Source organism: Salmo trutta, chromosome 36 (assembly GCF_901001165.1).
Source record: "Salmo trutta chromosome 36, fSalTru1.1, whole genome shotgun sequence".
Taxonomy (NCBI): Eukaryota; Metazoa; Chordata; class Actinopteri; order Salmoniformes; family Salmonidae; genus Salmo; species Salmo trutta.
Window position 1 is genome coordinate 28,826,309 of NC_042992.1, and position 18,052 is coordinate 28,844,360.

The 18,052-nt window shown below is 41.6% G+C and overlaps 1 protein-coding gene across 1 annotated transcript; it reads right to left on the reverse strand.

Annotated features, from left to right (window-relative positions):
- Positions 1 to 737: 737 nt before the first annotated feature.
- On the reverse strand, positions 738 to 14,827 carry LOC115175791 (hepatoma-derived growth factor). The gene is made up of 6 exons (XM_029735315.1): positions 14,343 to 14,827; positions 11,228 to 11,304; positions 10,735 to 10,879; positions 10,316 to 10,474; positions 1,752 to 1,943; positions 738 to 1,360 (listed from the first exon to the last, which is right to left on the reverse strand). Exons 1-6 carry the CDS (start codon positions 14,427 to 14,429, stop codon positions 1,340 to 1,342), a joined length of 681 nt encoding a protein of 226 aa, XP_029591175.1. The 5' UTR covers positions 14,430 to 14,827; the 3' UTR covers positions 738 to 1,339.
- Between the last annotated feature and the right edge of the window lie 3,225 nt (positions 14,828 to 18,052).

Below are 18,052 nucleotides of genomic sequence, written 5' to 3' on the forward strand. Positions count from 1 at the left end.
AGAAGAAATATGAAAATGCATATGCATAAGCATGGTAGCAATTGAAAGGGAACAGTTTGGAGATTATGGAATAATTTTTAGACCAACGTTGAGGACAACAGTTCACCTGACATCCAAACATTACAGTGTTGATTTTATGTGCATTTTACATTTAGTGTACTTTTCTTAGCATTTGTTGATAACAAAATCTGAAAATACTCTGGATACAACCAGTAAGGGAGAGATGGGGGCAACTTCTGAACTTGAGCACCGCACACGACAAGACCGGCTGTCAGTCAAAACCCATACAGCGCTGTGACACGCAGAGCCAGAGCTCTGACGTCATTTATAGCATGTTACTGTAGAGCCACTGCGTTCCAATTTAGACTCTTATCAGTGCCCAAATCTGCCATTTTCAACCCATAAGGGTTCGAGTGTAAAGGGTTAAGACAGGGGTTTGCAAAGTGGTTTTCATTATCTTGTATTTGTGCTTATGTAAATAGACTTGTGACATTCAATCAAAATAGGGAATTCGGTGGGATCTAAGTCATTTAAGGCGCATTATTTGGTCACCTACCATGTACAGGTAACATGCAACATGTTATATAGCGTTAAAGCGATAGTTGTCGCTAGAAAAACTTGCTAGTGATCTAGGCAAAGCTAAATATCTTAAAAATGCAACACACCATGAGTAAGAAAATACATCGCCTGTTTCAAAGTCAGGCCGAGGAAAGGGAAAGAAAAGCAAGTACAATTACTATTATGTATACACCTTAAAGCCAAGAAAACATTTTTATAAAGCACAACGACATAGCAAAAAGCTATCAAGTCTTCTAACACCAACGACCCTCAAAACTAAAAACGTATTCAAAAACAGGACTTTTATGTCAAATGGAAATGAATTATGAATGCAATGTTTACTAGATTTCCCCAAAATAGTTTTGTTTTTGTATTAATTTGCTTATGTTCAGGTTCTTGTTAAAGAAACCGCCGCGTATGTGCACTCTCTAAACTGCATTTGACACCTAGCAGCCAGACATCCTAATTGCACGCCCAAAAAAAATGTATACATCCGAAACACATTTCCTCTTGAGCCTTGAATTTCTCATCACTATTGGTTTGACTTGACAATTTCAATCCTGGGATATACAATATCCCCAACTGGCAAGTAAGGTTTTTTGCCTTTCAATATATATCTATAGATATATAGCAAGTACAATTTCTATATAGGTCTAAACATTTTCCAGTTACTTAAACAGGAGAAACCTAGCATTCAAAGATTAGCTAATTACTGTATGTTGACGCCCCAAATTCCACAGAGAAGAACCAAGGGTCCTTGGTCATCCTCGGAGGCTTGATGTTAAGCACTGTCCATCACAGGCTGAAAAGAAAGCATGGAGAAAATGTTACATTGCATCAGTAATTTCATATTTTTAAATAAATGTTGGATATGAAACAAACACCACCAACTATTCAAATTTAGGTGTGAGTTTCTCGAAAGCCTCGTTGCCAGTGCAGTAGTATATACAGTATCTATTGATGAACCATTCCGCGTCGAACAGCAAAGTGCTTCATTTGTTCAATTTCGTTAGTTCAAGTACAGAAGATTGTCAACAGAAATAACAGGCCACATAAGCTAGAAGGCTTTTGGGAAACTCACCCTGGATCAGGCCCTGATGTATGACCAAATTAATCGATCTCCTGTTCAGAGAAGATCTATGTAAAACATAGTTTCATATCTAACTCAACAGCCAAAAGACAGCTTCCCTCACCTTCTCTGATGTTAGTTGGCCCTCGGTCGGTGGTTTTGCCTGGCCCTCTGGCTTTGGTTCACCCGGCGCGGAAGACAGCTCCGTGGGATTATGCCCTGCCTTGTCATTAAGCTTCAGCTCAGTGTCAGACTTCTTACTATCCACCTTCGAGTCACCTTTGCCCTCTGTGTCCTTAGGTCGTTTAGGAGAGCTCTTCAGGGAGAGAGAAAGACGCATCACCCTTATTCAAGTGACATGTTTCCCCAAGTCGGCAAGCATACATTGGCAAGAAAAAGTATGTGAACCCTTTGGAAATATCTGGATTTATGCATAAAATGGTCATAAAATTTGATCGGATCTTCATCTAGGTCACAACAATAGGCAAACAGTCTGCTTAAACTAATAACACACAAACAATGATATGTTTAAGTCTTTATTGAACACACTGTAAACATTCACAGTGCAAGGAGGAAGAAGTGAAACTTTGGATTTAATAACTGGTTGACCCTCCTTTGGCTTCAATAACCTCAACCAAACCTTTTCTGTAGTTGCAGATCAGACCTGCACAAAGGTCAGGAGGAATTTTAGACCATTCCTCTTTACAAAACTCTTTCAGTTCAGCAATATTATTGGGATATCTGAAGTTAACTGCTCGAGGTCATGCTACAACATCTCAGTCGGGTTGAGGTCAGGACTCTGGGCCACTCCAGAAGGGGACTGGGCCACTCCAGAAGGCGAATTTTGTTATGGTGAAGTCTCTCACAGATGCAACCTGCTATAGACAACCCTCTGCCCCCAGCTGTGCTCTGGACACCATATGTGAACTGATTGCCCCCCCATCTATCTTCAGAGCTCGTGCTGCTAGGTGACCTAAACTGGGACATGCTTAACACCCCAGCCATCCTACAATCTAAGCTTGACGCCCTCAATCTCACACAAATTATCAATGAACCTACCAGGTACAACCCCAAAGCCGTAAACACGGGCACCCTCAGAGATATCATCCTAACCAACTAGCCCTCTAAATACACCTCTGTTGTTTTCAACCAAGATCTCAGCGATCACTGCCTCATTGCCTGCATCCGTAATCGGGTCAGCGGTCAAACAACCTCCACTCATCACTGTCAAACACTCCCCGAAAGACTTCAGCGAGCAGGCCTTTCTAATCGATCTGGCCCGGGTATCCTGGAAGGACATTGACCTCATCCCTTCAGTAGAGGATGCCTGTTTATTTTATTTTTTAAATGCCTTCCTCACCATCTTAAATAAGCATGCCCCACTCAAGAAATTTAGAACCAGAAACAGATATAGCCCTTGGTTCTCTCGAGACCTGACTGCCCTTAACCAACACAAAAACATCCGGTGGCGTTCTGCAATAGCATCGAACAGCCCCCGTGATATGCAACTTTTCAGGGAAGTTAGAAACCAATATACACAGGCAGTTAGAAAAGCCGAGGCTAGCTTTTTCAAGCAGAAATTTGTTTCCTGCAACACAAACTCAAAAATGTTCTGGGACACTAAAGTCCATGGAGAATAAGAACACCTCCTCCCAGCTGCCCACTGCACTGAAGATAGGAAACTCTGTCACCACCGATAAATCCACTAAAATTGAGAATTTCAATAAGCATTTTTCTACGGCTGGCCATGCTTTCCACCTGGCTACCCCTACCCCGCTCAACAGCACTGCATCAAGCACAGCAACTCGCCCAAGCCTTCCCCATTTCTCCTTCTCCCAAATCCAGTCAGCTGATGTTCTGAAAGAGCTGCAAAATCTGGAACCCTACAAATCAGCCGAGCTAGACAATCTGGACCCTTTCTTTCTAAAATGATCTGCCGAAATTGTTGCAACCCCTATTACTAGCCTGTTCAACCTCTCTTTCGTGTCATCTGAGATTCCAAAAGATTGGAAAGCAGCTGCGGTCATCCCCTTCATCAAAGGGGGGGACAATCTTGACCCAAACTGCTACAGACCTATATCTATCCTACCCTGCCTCTCTAAAGTCTTCGAAAGCCAAGTCAACAAACAGATTACCGACCATTTCGAATCCCACCGCACCTTCTCCGCTATGCAATCTGGTTTCAGAGCTGGTCATGGGTGCACCTCAGCCACGCTCAAGGTCCTAAACGATATCTTAACCGCCATCGATAAGAAACAATACTGTGCAGCCGTATTCATTGACCTGGCCAAGGATTTTGACTCTGTCAATTACCACATCCTCATCGGCAGACACAACAGCCTTGGTTTCTCAAATGATTGCCTCGCCTGGTTCACCAACTACTTCTCTGATAGAGTTCAGTATGTCAAATTGGAGGGCCTGTTGTCCGGGCCTCTGGCAGTCTCTATGGGGGTGCCACAGGGTTCAATTCTTGGGCCGACTCTTTTCTCTCTATACATCTTTTGATGTCGCTCTTGCTGCTGGTGAGTCTCTGATCCACCTCTACACAGACGACACCATTCTGTATACTTCTGGCCCTTCTTTGGACACTGTTAACTACCCTCCAGACAAGCTTCAATGCCATACAACTCTCCTTCCGTGGCCTCCAACTGCTCTTAAATACAAGCATCACTACTCTGGACGGTTCTGACTTAGAATATGTGGACAACTACAAATACCTAGGTGTCTGGTTAGACTGTAAACTCTCCTTCCAGACTCACATCAAACATCTCCAATCCAAAGTTAAATCTAGAATTGGCTTCCTATTTCGCAACAAAGAATCTTTCACTCATGCTGCCAAACATACCCTCGTAAAACTGACCATCCTACGGATCCTCGACGATGTCATTTACAAAATAGCCTCCAATACCCTACTCAATAAATTGGAGGCAGTCTATCACAGTGCCATCCGTTTTGTCACCAAAGCCCCATATACTACATACCACTGCGACCTGTATGCTCTTGTTGGCTGGCCCTCGCTTCATACTCGTCGCCAAACCCACTGGCTCCAGGTCATCGACAAGACCCTGCTAGGTGAAGTTCCCCCTTATCTCAGCTCGCTGGTCACCATAGCAGCACCCACATGTAGCACGCGCTCCAGCAGGTATCTCTCTCTGGTCACCCCCAAAGCCAATCCCTCCTTCGGCCGCCTCTCCTTCCAGTTCTCTGCTGCCAATGATTGGAACGAACTACAAAAATCTCTGAAACTGGAAACACTTATCTCCCTCACTAGCTTTAAGCACCAGCTGTCAGAGCAGCTCACAGATCACTGCACCTGTACATAGCCCATCTATAATTTAGCCCAAACTACTACCTCTTCCCCTACTGTATTTATTTATTTAGCTCCTTTGCACCCCATTATTTCTATTTCTACTTTGCACTTTCTTCCACTGCAAATCTACCATTCCAGTGTTTTACTTGCTATATTGTATTTCCTTCGCCACCAGGGCCTTTTTTGCCTTTACCTCATTTGCTCACTTTGTATATAGACTTATTTTTCTACTATATAATTGACTGTATGTTTGTTTTACTCCATGTGTGTTGTTGTGTGTGTCAAACTGCTTGCTTTATCTTGGCCAGATCGCAATTGTAAATGAGAACTTGTTCTCAACTTGCCTACCTGGTTAAATAAAGGTGAAATAAATAAATCAAATAAATTAATTCTGTTGTGGATTTAATTCTGTGTTTTGGGTTGTTGTCATGTAGCGTCACCCAACTTCTGTTGAGCTTCAATTGGCGGACAGATATCCTTACATTCTCCTGCAAAATGTCTTGATAAACTTGGGAATTCATTTTCCCGTCGATGATAGCCAACTGTCCAGGCCCTGAGGAAGCAAAGCAGCCCCAAACCATGATGCTCCCTCCACCATACTTTACAGTTGTGAGGAGGTTTTTAATGTTGGTGTGCTGTGCCTTTTTTCTCCACACACATTGTTGTGTGTTCCTTCCAAACAACTCAACTGTGGTTTCATCTGTCCACAGAATATTTTGCCAGTAGCGCTGTGGAACATCCAGGTGCACTATTGCAAACTTCAGATGTTTTATTTGGACAACAGTGGCTTCTTCCGTGATGTCCTCCCATGAACACCATTCTTGTTTAGTGTTTTACGTATCGTAGACTCGTCAGACATGTTAGCATGTTCCGGAAATTTCTGAAAGTCTTTAGCTGACACTCTACGATTCTTCTTAACCTCATTCAGCATTCTGCGCTGTGCTCTTGCAGTAATCTTTGCAGGGCGGCCACTCCTAGGTAGAGTAGCAACAGTGCTGAACTCTCTCCATTTATAGACAATTTGTCATACCGTGGACTGATGAACATCAAGGCTTTTAAATATACTTTTGTAACCCTTTCCAGCTTCATGCAAGTCAACAATTCTGAATCTTAGGTCTTCTGAGATCTCTTTTGTTCGAGGCATGGTTCACATCAGGCAATGCTTCTTGTGAATAGCAAAATCACATTTTTGTTGAGTGTTTTTTATATGGCTAGGCAGCTCTAACCAACATCTCCAATCTCACCTCATTGATTGGAATCCAGGTTAGCTGACTCCAAATAGCTTTTGGAGAAGTCATTAGCCTAGGGGTTCAAAAACTTTCTCCAACCTACAAAATGAATGTTTAAATGATGTATTCAATATAGACAAGAAAAATACAATAATTTGTGTGTTATTAGTTTAAGCACACTATGTTTGTCTATTGTTGTGACTTCGATGAAGATCAGATCAAATTTGATGACCAATTTATGCAGAAATCCAGGTAATTCCAAAGGGTTCACATACTTTCTTGCACTGTACATGATTGCTTATTTGTTCGTATTTTTTATTTTTACTGTTCAAAACAAACAAAAAAATTAAATGCAATGCAATGGCAGTTTCATTATGACAAGCAAAGTGACCCACTCCTGCCACTCTTCTATTGAATACTCAGTAGCACTTTGTTATAACACCTTGAAATACATTTTACAAGGGATTAGTAAATAGTTTATTCATCATTACTCCCACATTGGTTAATGTTAGCAAGCTAGTTATTCACACATGTATAAACAACTTTTAAAGTAAAAATGATCCATAAGATCATTTATAACACGTTTAATATTAGGTCCATAAACCATTTACTAATCATTTATACTTTATAAACGCGTTGAGTGACCAGTGTAATTTATCACAAAAACAACTTCATTGGTAGACATTCCAGCCGTATCCGATGCTACTTAAGGTCTCAAAATAGCATAGAACATATCAACGGTAAAGGAATAAGCACACAACACAGGATGTTGAAGGAAATGTAAAGCAGATTGTTTGGAAATGAGGAAATGTTGTAATGCAACTGTTTTGCTAATGTAAACCTTGCAAACCCAAACCAATCATAAAATCAGGGAGGTGTAACCGACACATAACAGCTGGCCGGATCGGCCCGTTTTCCTCTAGTGGATTTTCATTCCTTCATTACAGCTGATATGTGATTGAAGTAGAAATGTTACATGTATGATTTGCAGGTGGAAATGTTGCATGTATAACCTTTAAATGCAGACTATTTTCACGTTTTGGTATATCACTGGCAAGAAAAGGGTAATAATTCCGTTTTGGGACGAAAATGTTACTTTACCAGCATTGAGTGCGTCTGAAGTTACACACACTATTACAACAGTGTGACTGTTTGAATGAAATTATAAATAGATTTCCTTAAACATCCTCTGTAGTGTGTGATTGTTTAACCAATGATATGTTCAAGGCCGTTCTAGGATAGAACAGCAGAATATGTAGTGCACATTTTTTCCCCCACGTTGCACCTCACCTCCACTTCGTTACAAAAAGAAAGATTCCCTTACTGCAGATTCAGTCTAAGGAGCATCAGGTACTGCTGAATGGTATACCAATGGCACGAACATTATCTTATGAGAATGTACACTGTTCACTCAAGACATTATGAATGATTATTACATACTTAAAAGGTTGTTTATAAATGTGTGAATAACTAGCTTACTAACATTTACACGTGGAGTAATTATTAATTAATTGTGAATAAACTATTTACTTATCGTTATTATAAAGTGCTGCAGAATATTCCTGTGGAACATGTAATTCAGTTTAAAGCAGAAAATGGTAACGTTATTGCCTGTGAGGCAGTTCTTCTGCGATACCGGCCATCAATGTTCCCCAAAAAATGTTGAGCACCGAGCAAATTTCAGGTCTTATGAGCGGAATCTTGAACACTTGTGAGCATTCTGTGCAACTTGCAGCACGCTTTGACTGTGAACACTGAGGCTGTGCCCACTTTCAGTTACAGTTTTAGAAAAGGTCCAAGCAGACAACTGAAGCTATTTGGAGCGTATGACTTTCACAGTGGCCTACCAAAACACAATAGATCAAATGCATTACATAACATTTTCAGATGAAAATAGCTATTGATTGAGGCCTGTATTGCATGAGACTTTTTAAAAACATTATGCAGGACTTAACATTAACCTTAGGTTTTTTTATTTGACTGAAAGCTCAAGTCACTTGTCTGTAAACAGTGAACACCATGGGCCAAATATGTGAAAGCAAATTGTGCTGTATTGTGATGAATGAAGGAAGAAACTATTTTACAAAATAAAAAATCATTATTGGTACCATACAGAGAATTGTAAAAAAAAAATGGTCTGCCTGTTGTCTTCTTTGTATATTCAAGCTAGTCTCAAAATACTATTCTGCCCCTGAGACAAAAACAAAGGTCTTAACCAGTCGTGATTTCAAAGACGTCAAGAAATGCGGCGCGGCAGTCTAAGGCACTGCATCTCAGTGCAAGAGGCGTCACTACAGTCCCTGGTTCAATTCCAGGCTGTATCACATCCGGCTGTGATTGGGAGTACCATAGGGCAGCGCACAATTGGCCTAGCGTCATCTGGGGTTGGCCGGGGTAGGCCGTCATTGTAAATAAGAATTTGTTCTAACTGACTTGCCTAGTTAAATAAAGGTTAACAAATGAACAGTGTTTGTGTATTAGCTATAACCTGCCTAATAACTCACTAACTAGCAAAGAATATGAAAACATTTTCACACACGGCTCTGCTCTTTGATCTCAAAAGCGCTTCTATTCCAACAGCGGTTGATTCCTGACGGGCCGGCCCCAGGTGGTAAGGGTATGCAACAACACATGTGCCACACTGATCCTCAACACGGGGCTCATCAGGGGAGCATGCTTAGTCCCCTCCTGTACTCCCTATTCACCCACGACTGTGTGGCCAAGCACGACTCCAACACCATCATTAAGTTTGCTGACGACAACAGTGGTAGGCCTGAACACCAACAACGATGAGTCAGCCTATAAGGAGGTCAGAGACCAGCAGTGTGGTGCCAGGAGAACAACCTCTCCCTCAACGTAATCAAGACAAAAGGAGCTGATCGTGGACTACAGAAAAAGGAGGGCCGAACACGCCCCCATTCACATCGACAGGACTGTGGTGGAGCGGGTCAAGACTTAAGTTCTTTGGCGTCCACATCACCAACAAACTATCATGGTCCAAACATACCAAGACAGTCGTGAAGAGAGCACGACAACACCTTTACCCCTTCAGGAGACTGAAAAGATTTGGCATGGGTCCAGAGATCCTAAAAAATTTCTACAGCTGCACCATCGAGAGCATCCTGACCGGTTGCATCACTGCCTGGTATGGCAACTGCTCGGCATCTGACCGTAAGACGCTACAGAAGGTAGTGCGTACAGCCCAGTACATCACTGGGGCCAAGCTTCCTGCCATCCAGGACCTATATACACTAGGCAGTGTCAGAGGAAAGCCCAAAAAATTGTCAAAGACTCCAGTCACCCATGTCACAGACTATTCCCTTTGCTACCGTACGGCAAGCGGTACCGGAGCGCCAAGTCTAGGTCTGAAAGGCTACTTAACAGCTTCTACCCCCAAGCCATAAGACTGCTGAACAATTAATCAAAATGGCCACCTGGACTGTTTACATTGACACCCCTTTCCCCTTTGTTTTTACACTGCTGCTACTCGCTGTTTAATATCTATGCATAGTCACTTTACCCCTACTTACATGTACAAATTACACCGACTAACCTGTACCGGTACCACCTGTATATAGCCTCTTTGTTATTTTATTGTGTTACTTTTTTTATTACTTTAGCTTATAAGGTAAATGTTTTCTTTATTCTATTTATTGAACTGCACTGTTGGTTAAGGACTCGTAAGTAAGCAAAAATTTTGATTTTCTAAACTGCTTGTGCCGGTCAATGCAAAAGAATGCTATTCTGATGTGCTCTGCCTATGACAAAATCACTGACAATCTTGCCAAGTTAGGTTTGATGCACTGAAAAAGACTGATATGTTCATTTGATCATAATTCCCACACTACTGTAGAAGGAAATTGATCTGTTTCTAGAAAGATAATGTAAACTAACGGGGCAACTAAAGGTCAATTTCATGCATCAGCATCTCTGCGCAGGCTGGCATTTCTTCTCCACTGCAGACCTGAAGGAGCTGCGCAGCTTAGAGGGAACATTGTCATAAATTACTACCTACAATAGTGGCTATATAGCTCAGTCGTTTGAATGCCCAATCAATTGAAATTGGCAAAATATAAACAAATACAGTAGCGATATGGGGTATGTTTCTACTTGTTAGACTGACTAGACATGTGAATGTTTGACACTTACCTCGCTGGAACCCCCAGCTTTCCTCTTGGCCACTCCCTTGTCATTCTTCTCATCGATGACGAGGGTCCCTTCGTCCTCGTCACTGCTTCCTTCTGCATCCCCCTTTTGTGCCCCTCCTGCCTCCACCACCCCCTCTGCTGGTGTCTCCTCCTTTGCTGGCTGGGGGAGAAAGAACAGAATTAAGGATGGGAAACGTGGTGAACTACTCCCAATGCACACCTGTATTTGCTAAGGTTGAGTATAGGTAAATGTGTATTTGAGAGTACTTTTCGTCACTGGTGATGAAGTAGTAGGGCTTTTGTGTTACCAGATTAGCAAAGAAAAACATTGGGTGGTGTGTGTGTCACACAGGAACAAAGGCTCAAGCATGTCAGCAGGCACACAAACAGACACGTCCCTTTCCGTCTCTAAGCACACACCTCATAGCCTGCGGGTTCGTGTATCACTGTAGGATTGTTCTCAATTTCCCAGAGACCCTCGCTGAAGCCTTTCCTCTTGGTGGGCTTGCCAAACTTCTCCTTGCCCTCCTCATAAGGGAACAGGTCCTTGGGACCCAGGAATGCCCTGAGAGGTTAAAGGTTATAAAGTTCAAAGGTTGACGCATGCAACCACCTACAGAGCTTCAAAATACTGTTCTATGGAACTACCAGGTAAACAACTAATGTGTAATTCCAAATGAACCACCCAGTGCACTCATGCAGATCTGGAGAGAATTTGATAGGTGTAAGGAACGATATTGTGGTAGCTCCAACTTGTTCTCCGATAGGTATAAGTAATACGGTGAAAATACAGACTAGCCTATTAAAGCCTCTCATATCACGACAAGTGTAAAGAAGGTAGGGGCTAGGGGTTCATTTGGAATTAGGCAAGACTATGTGATAGGATTCATCGCATCGAAAACGATTTACTTACGTCTCATGTGTCCCAAAGAAGAACACTTGGTACTTGTTGGAGGGGGACTTGACCACTCCCTCGGGTAACTCATTAATCTGCGGAAGAAGGAAACAATGAGTGTAATTGTTAGTGAGTGCTTCAAACCAAATAACTAGGGGCAAAAACTGCAACAAAAAAAGCGCAAAGATGGTGATTTATGAATTTCAGGAGCTACCGCAAACAATACAAGTTCATATAAAATATTTTTGGGGCTACTGAAACAAAGAAAAAAGGCACACTCACTTGAGAGGCCAGGTTTCGAGTGTTTTAATGACTGACACACACAGTTTCGTTTTCTCACTCAAATACACACATAGCGTAAATGACTGCCATTCAAAGTTCTGTCAAAATGGTGTCTCTGCCCCCAAGGCAAATATTGGGCACTGAACACAGTGACAAATCAATGAGTCTCTTCACTGACCCCCTTCACCCAATTTCAGCTGAACAACAAAACAGATAGACCTGTGTGTATATGTATGGCATAGTTTAGGGAATAGTAAAGAATTGCTGTTTTGTGTCCTGTGAATGTATTATGAACGGGATCATGCACAAATGTATTGATAACCCAACGCTTATGTGTGTAGTGAGTATATAATTTCTTGAGGGCTCATTTGACACTTTCTTTGGTGTAGTTGAACACACAGACACACAGAAATAGAATTCCAAATTCTAAGAATTAACATTTCAGAAGTAGGCCTAAATTAGTTCTACTTTTATCTCTAATTACATTTCTATGCTCACGCATATGTTTCTTTTCAAAACTATGTAACATCAAAGGATTCAAATTGTTTATATGCGATGTATCCACAGGCACACTCAAGATACATTTCTGATGAGCACATGATACAATAGCCCTGCTGTAATCTAAGGGGGGAAAGAGATGATGCCATTATGTCAAACATGTGGGAGCAAATATGTCTATTAAGCAAACCAGATCGCACTATTTTTATTTATTTTCACAGATAGCCAGGGACACACTCCAACATAATTTACAAACTAAGCATGTGTTTAGTGAGTCCGCCAGATCAGAGGCATTAGGGGCGACCAGGGACGTTCTCTTGATAAAGTGTGTGAATTGGACCATTTTCCTGTACTGCTAAGCATTCAAAATGTAACGAGTACTTTTGGGTGTCAGGGAAAATGTATGGAGTGAAAAGTTCAGTGGCGCAGCGGTCTAAGGCAATGCATCTCAGTGCAAGAGTGTGCAAAACTGTCAGCAAGGCAACGAGTGGCTACTTTGAAGAATCTATTTCAGCTACACCCGTTGCTGACAGGTGTATAAAATCGATTACACAGCCATGCAATCTCCATAGACAAACATTGGGCTTACATTGGCCTTACTGAAGTGCTCAGTGACTTTCAACATGGCACCGTCATAGGATGCCACTTTTCCAACAAGTCAGTTCGTCAAATGTCTGCCCTGCTAGAGCTGCCCGTCAACTGTAAGTGGTGTTCTTGTTTAGTGGAAAAGTCTAGGAGCAACAATGGCTCAGCCACCAAGTGGTAGGCCACACAAGCTGACAGAATGGGACCGGTGAGTGCAGAAGCGCGTAGCACGTATAACTCGTCTGTCCTCAGTTGCAACACTCACTACAGAGTTCCAAACAGCCTCTGGAAGCAACGTCAGCACAAGAACTGTTCGTCGGGAGCTTCATGAAAACGGGTTTCCATGGCCGAGCAGCTGCACACAAGCCAAATATCAACATGCACAATACCGAGCGTTTGTTGGAGTGGTGTAAAGCTCACCGCCATTGGACTCTGGAGCAATGGAAACACTTTTTCTGGAGTGATGAATCACGCTTCACCATCTGGCAGTCCGACAGACAAATCTGGGTTTGGCTGTTGGCAGGAGAAAGCTACCTTCCCCAATGCATAGTACCAACTGTAAAATTTGGTGGAGGAGGAATAATGGTCTGGGGCTGTTTTTCATGATTTGGCTAGGCCCCTTAGTTCCAGTGAAGGGAAATCTTAATGCTACAGCATACAATGACATTCTAGACGATTCTGTGCTTCCAACTTCGTGGCAACAGTTTGGCATTCTGTATTTTATTAGGATCCCCATTAGCTGTTGCGAAAGCATGACAACACTGAACATTAATAGACAAGAATAGCTCAAGGACAGAATAAGTTTGGGGAAGACCCTTTCCTGTTTCAGCATGACAATACCCCTGTGCACAAATAGAGGTCCATACAGAAATGGTTTGTCAATGATCGGTGTGGAAGAACTTGACTGGCCTGCAGAGCCCTGACCTAAACCCCATCAAACACCTTTGGGATTAATTTGAACGCCGACTGCGAGCCAGGCTTAATCACCCAACATCAGTGCCCGACCTCACTAATGCTCTTGTGGCTGAATGGAAGCAAGTCCCCACAGCAATGTTCAAACATCTAGTGGAAAGCCTTCCCAGAAGAGTGTAGGCTGCTATAGCAGCAAAGGGCGGGACCAACTTCATGTTAATGCCCATGAATTAGCAATGTTCGGCGGGCAGGTGTCCACATACTTTTGGTCATGTGTATTATCCATTCGGAATTCCCACAGTAGCAAACTCCGTTACAATGTTTCAAAGTATCCATTTCGCGACTCGCCTAGTCGCAACTTTGTATCACAATCACATTGTAAAATACTACTGGTTGGACTTTGTATAGCCTAATATCCTAGAAGTCCAGGGTTAACTGACATTAAAATGTACTCCAGCCTATTTGTTACACAGTTGAATATATAAAATATGTTTGTTTACTTGAAGCCAGGATCTATCGAACAGCCTATACTAGGCCTCGTATCAATGATTAAATTAAACAGCGTCTCTGCGAAATGAATAGTATTCAGGACGGTATTTGCTAGGTCAATGTAAAAGTATGTTTACTGCTACAATTTAGATTTCCCAAAATGAAACACCAAATGTACAAAAAAAAATAACATGTCACGAGCTTATTTCACAGCGCGTAGTCATACGCAAATAAACTTTGCAAAGACCAGGGGTAGGCCTCATTGAACTGATCTAGCAGATAGGCCTATATACATGTGGGATAGAAACAAGAAGACGAAGGCCTACTATTAGCGTTTGGTTAAGAAGAAAAGTCTGAAGTTGCTTACCCTCGCGGGCCAATGTGGATAACCCTTCATTTTCGCAAACACGAGATCCCCAGGCTTATATTCTTTTTGCCTATTCGACCTCGGCATGGCTTCTCAGTTGGATGAATAAGATATGAAAAAAATATATATATATAAAAATGTACAATGTCGGTTTACTGTTGCAAGTACAACGAAATATAGCAACCTAGAGGATTGCACTTGTTAGGTTTGGAGCTCCAACTTTCGGTTGCTTTAGGTTTTCGCGTCAAAATTCAACCACGCGTAGAAAATTGGAAAGTGGACGCAATCAAATTGGTAACTTTGCGCGGTCCAGTGCTTTGCAGAGTGTGGTTACAAGCTACACCTATCAATTGTAATTTTCGTATGTTTTATAAAAATCCCGTTATTCCTGCCGTCCTAATCCTCTGTATATAGAGACTTGTTTTTGTTTGAAATTGGAACCGCTTCCCTCTTCCGAGCAGACTCATTATCTGAATTGACTAGTATGGTCTAGGTCGAAACCGAGGTAGCAAAGAGATTGGAATTCTGCAAGATTACATAACCTCCATGGATTTTAAGCAAAAGATACCTTCCAAAACACCAACAAAATCCTTCTTTTGTATTTGATTTGCTTTACCTCAGATTAAAATTAAAATGGTCTATAATATTCTACTGATACAATATTATTGATGTATCTGGGTAGCCTATCTAGGGAGATCCAATTAAATTTTCTCCACTATTGTGTCAATCCAAAAAGGGTACTGTATTGGCATTATTTTCTTTCACACCGTCCTTTGTAGCATGGTTCCAGCAACCATATGGTGAATGAATGTGTAACCCCACAATTCAGCTTGGTGCAGCACCACTGGCTAGTAGTGTGAATAGGGTTGGGTAGTACACAAGTTTCAAACTGACAGTTAACTCTGAAATGTCCAACTGAATTATTATTATTTTTAAATGTAACCTTTATTTAACTAGGCAAGTCAGTTAAGAACAAATTCTTATTTACAATGACTGCCTACCGGGGTACTGTTGTTCAGGGGCAGAACAGATGTTGACCTTGTCAGCTTGGAGATTCGACCCAGCGACCTTTCGGTTACTGGCCCAACCCTCTAACCACTAGGTTACCTGCCGCCCCAATTTTATGTCCCAGGGTTGCTCCTGGTATTTTCAATTTAAGACAAAGCGTGGAAATATTGAGAAGTCCAAAGAACCTGTACAGATCTGTGTAAAAATTGACATTATAGGATATATCAAGTAAATGTAGTTTTAGCAGTACTTTCACAGGGTTCATTAGTGAGCACTGTCCAAGCGAATTGCTGAATTTCCATGAAGGGTGGAAGAAATTCAATCTTGTAACAACATATGTTTTATGCCCTTAGGGAACAAACACGGACAAACACCCTTACATCAGAACACTCATATGAGAGCACTTGCAACTGGGGTAGTACATCTTGGAGCTTAACATAATCTTTGTAACTATGCCTCTTTTAAGACATTATGCATGGAATAAAGATAGACTCTGTTTGGAATACCTTGGAGAAGTGAGACTCATCACTCTTTACATTCACCAGAACACAAAAGCAGTGTGACCATCAGTCAGCTGAAAGAGTCCAGTCTTCCTGTTAGACATTAGTAAAAATCCAAGACCAACCAAAATATGTCCAACCAAACCAAACCCGTTGGATGTGATGCCAGACTAACCATAGTGCCTTTGTCTCGCCTATACACTTTTGACACTTCATTGTATAGCATCTCAAGTACCTAATTTGACAGGTTCTGAGCAGCACAGACAAAGGTGTCAGCATCCTGGTTGCAGAAAAACCTGTCAGCAGGTTTGGGTCCCTCCATGCTTATGCCTAAGGATAGCTTCCTGGGTATTCCAAACAAGGCATCTGCAGCTATAATTTGAGTCCCATTTGCCTAAAATAAATTACTCCCACCTGTCAAATCCATATTGTTGTTTCTTGCTGTATACCCGAGGACATAGAGAGGTTCTGCTGACATCTGAGGAGGCTGGTGGAATCCAACTACTAGTATTGAGTACATGCCCAGTGGGCAAAACTTGGTTGAAAGGACATCAGTATGATGTCGTTTTATGACATCTTATTATGGTCACAAACTGGTTGAAAAATTATGTTTTTTAAACTGACCAGAAAAAAAAGTATTTTTCTGACCACCAAATGACCAGTTGGTCATAATTGTGACTATCTGACCAGCTGGTCATAATTCTGACCACTATAATATGTGATATATTATGTAGCCTACTGGTCATAGTTAAGACCCCATCATAGACCCCATTATTACCTAAGCTGCCAGTCGGAAGTCCTTGTATGACTCATTTGTGAAGATCCTGTAAGATCGGATTTCTGCTCCAAATAAAGTACAGGAAATGAGAACCAAAAATGTTGTTGTTGGGTATTCATGGATCAATATTTCAACCCAAACACGATGTGCTGAGTAAAGACAGTAAAAGTTGCTCATATACACTCACTTTGGATCAACATGATAGCAACATTACATTTGTAAAAAATGTAAATAAAATAACAGTCTCATAAATAACAGTCTCATGAGCAGTCTCATGTGGCAGTCTGTGAATGAACTATCCTGTCTAAAAGAAACATAGCATAGCATTCACAATTCATTTAGCAATATCTGTTGGGCCCAGACATAAGGAGAGACAAAAAGCAAGTAGATGGATTATCAGTACTATTATATATTCTATGCAGAATATCACTACTACAGTTAGTCAGATTATGCAGAATAGTGCAGAAAAGCTAGAACGATCAGCTGCTGATGAACAGGTGCTCTAAGGTCAATTGAAAGCTCATTGGATACAGTACATACCACCCATAATTCCAAATGATGAACAATGTTTCTACCATTGTGAAACCTAAGGATGCCAGTGCCACAGTCTCTACAACACCAAATCTCACCGCCTCCCACTTGTGACACTCCACAACTGCCACAGCATGCTGTGTCTAATGGAGTTGAAGCTCAACAGCTGGGATGTGAAGCAGCAACTCCTGCAGTGTATCAGTCTCTTGGTCTTGGTCTTTGTATATTTAAAGGGTTAGTTTCCCTGAAAGGTTTAAAGGATATCCATGTACCAATAGGTTATTTTTTCAGATCACCATAACAATGGTAGATTTGTACCTGCTGGACCTACTGGACCTAATACACAATAGGTACCTACTGAAATTTTTTGTACTTTTTTTGGGGGGGGGGGGGGCATCAGGTGCGTGTTCAGCATAGGGCTGAAATCTATCTACATGTCAGATCTATTTACATGTCAATTAGATTGGACTCTGGTCAAATCTAATTGTTTTGTATCCTTTGACAAAACCGACAATTATTTAATTAACCCTTTTTTTGGTTTGATATGACTTTTATGAATATTTCATAGGATATTGAACCATAGGATACTGATCTATGGGGGAATAACATTTTCTATGTCAAAGTCAAGGTGCACAGAAAAGGTGGATTTGCGGAGTCTGATGGTGTGTTCAGTAAAGTTTTTGGATGTGAGTGGAAGACTGTGACATTGGAAAATGGAGCAAATGGGAGATGTATTTTGGAAGACCCAATTGCTGTCGCACAAATGGTAGCGGATTCATTGTGAAAGGTGGAGTTAACCAGAGTTACCAGGAGTGGTATGTGGTTGATTTACTGTTTATCAGAAGAACAAAAGGAATCGGTAAAAGGTGTCATCTCTGGCATCTCGGTGGAAA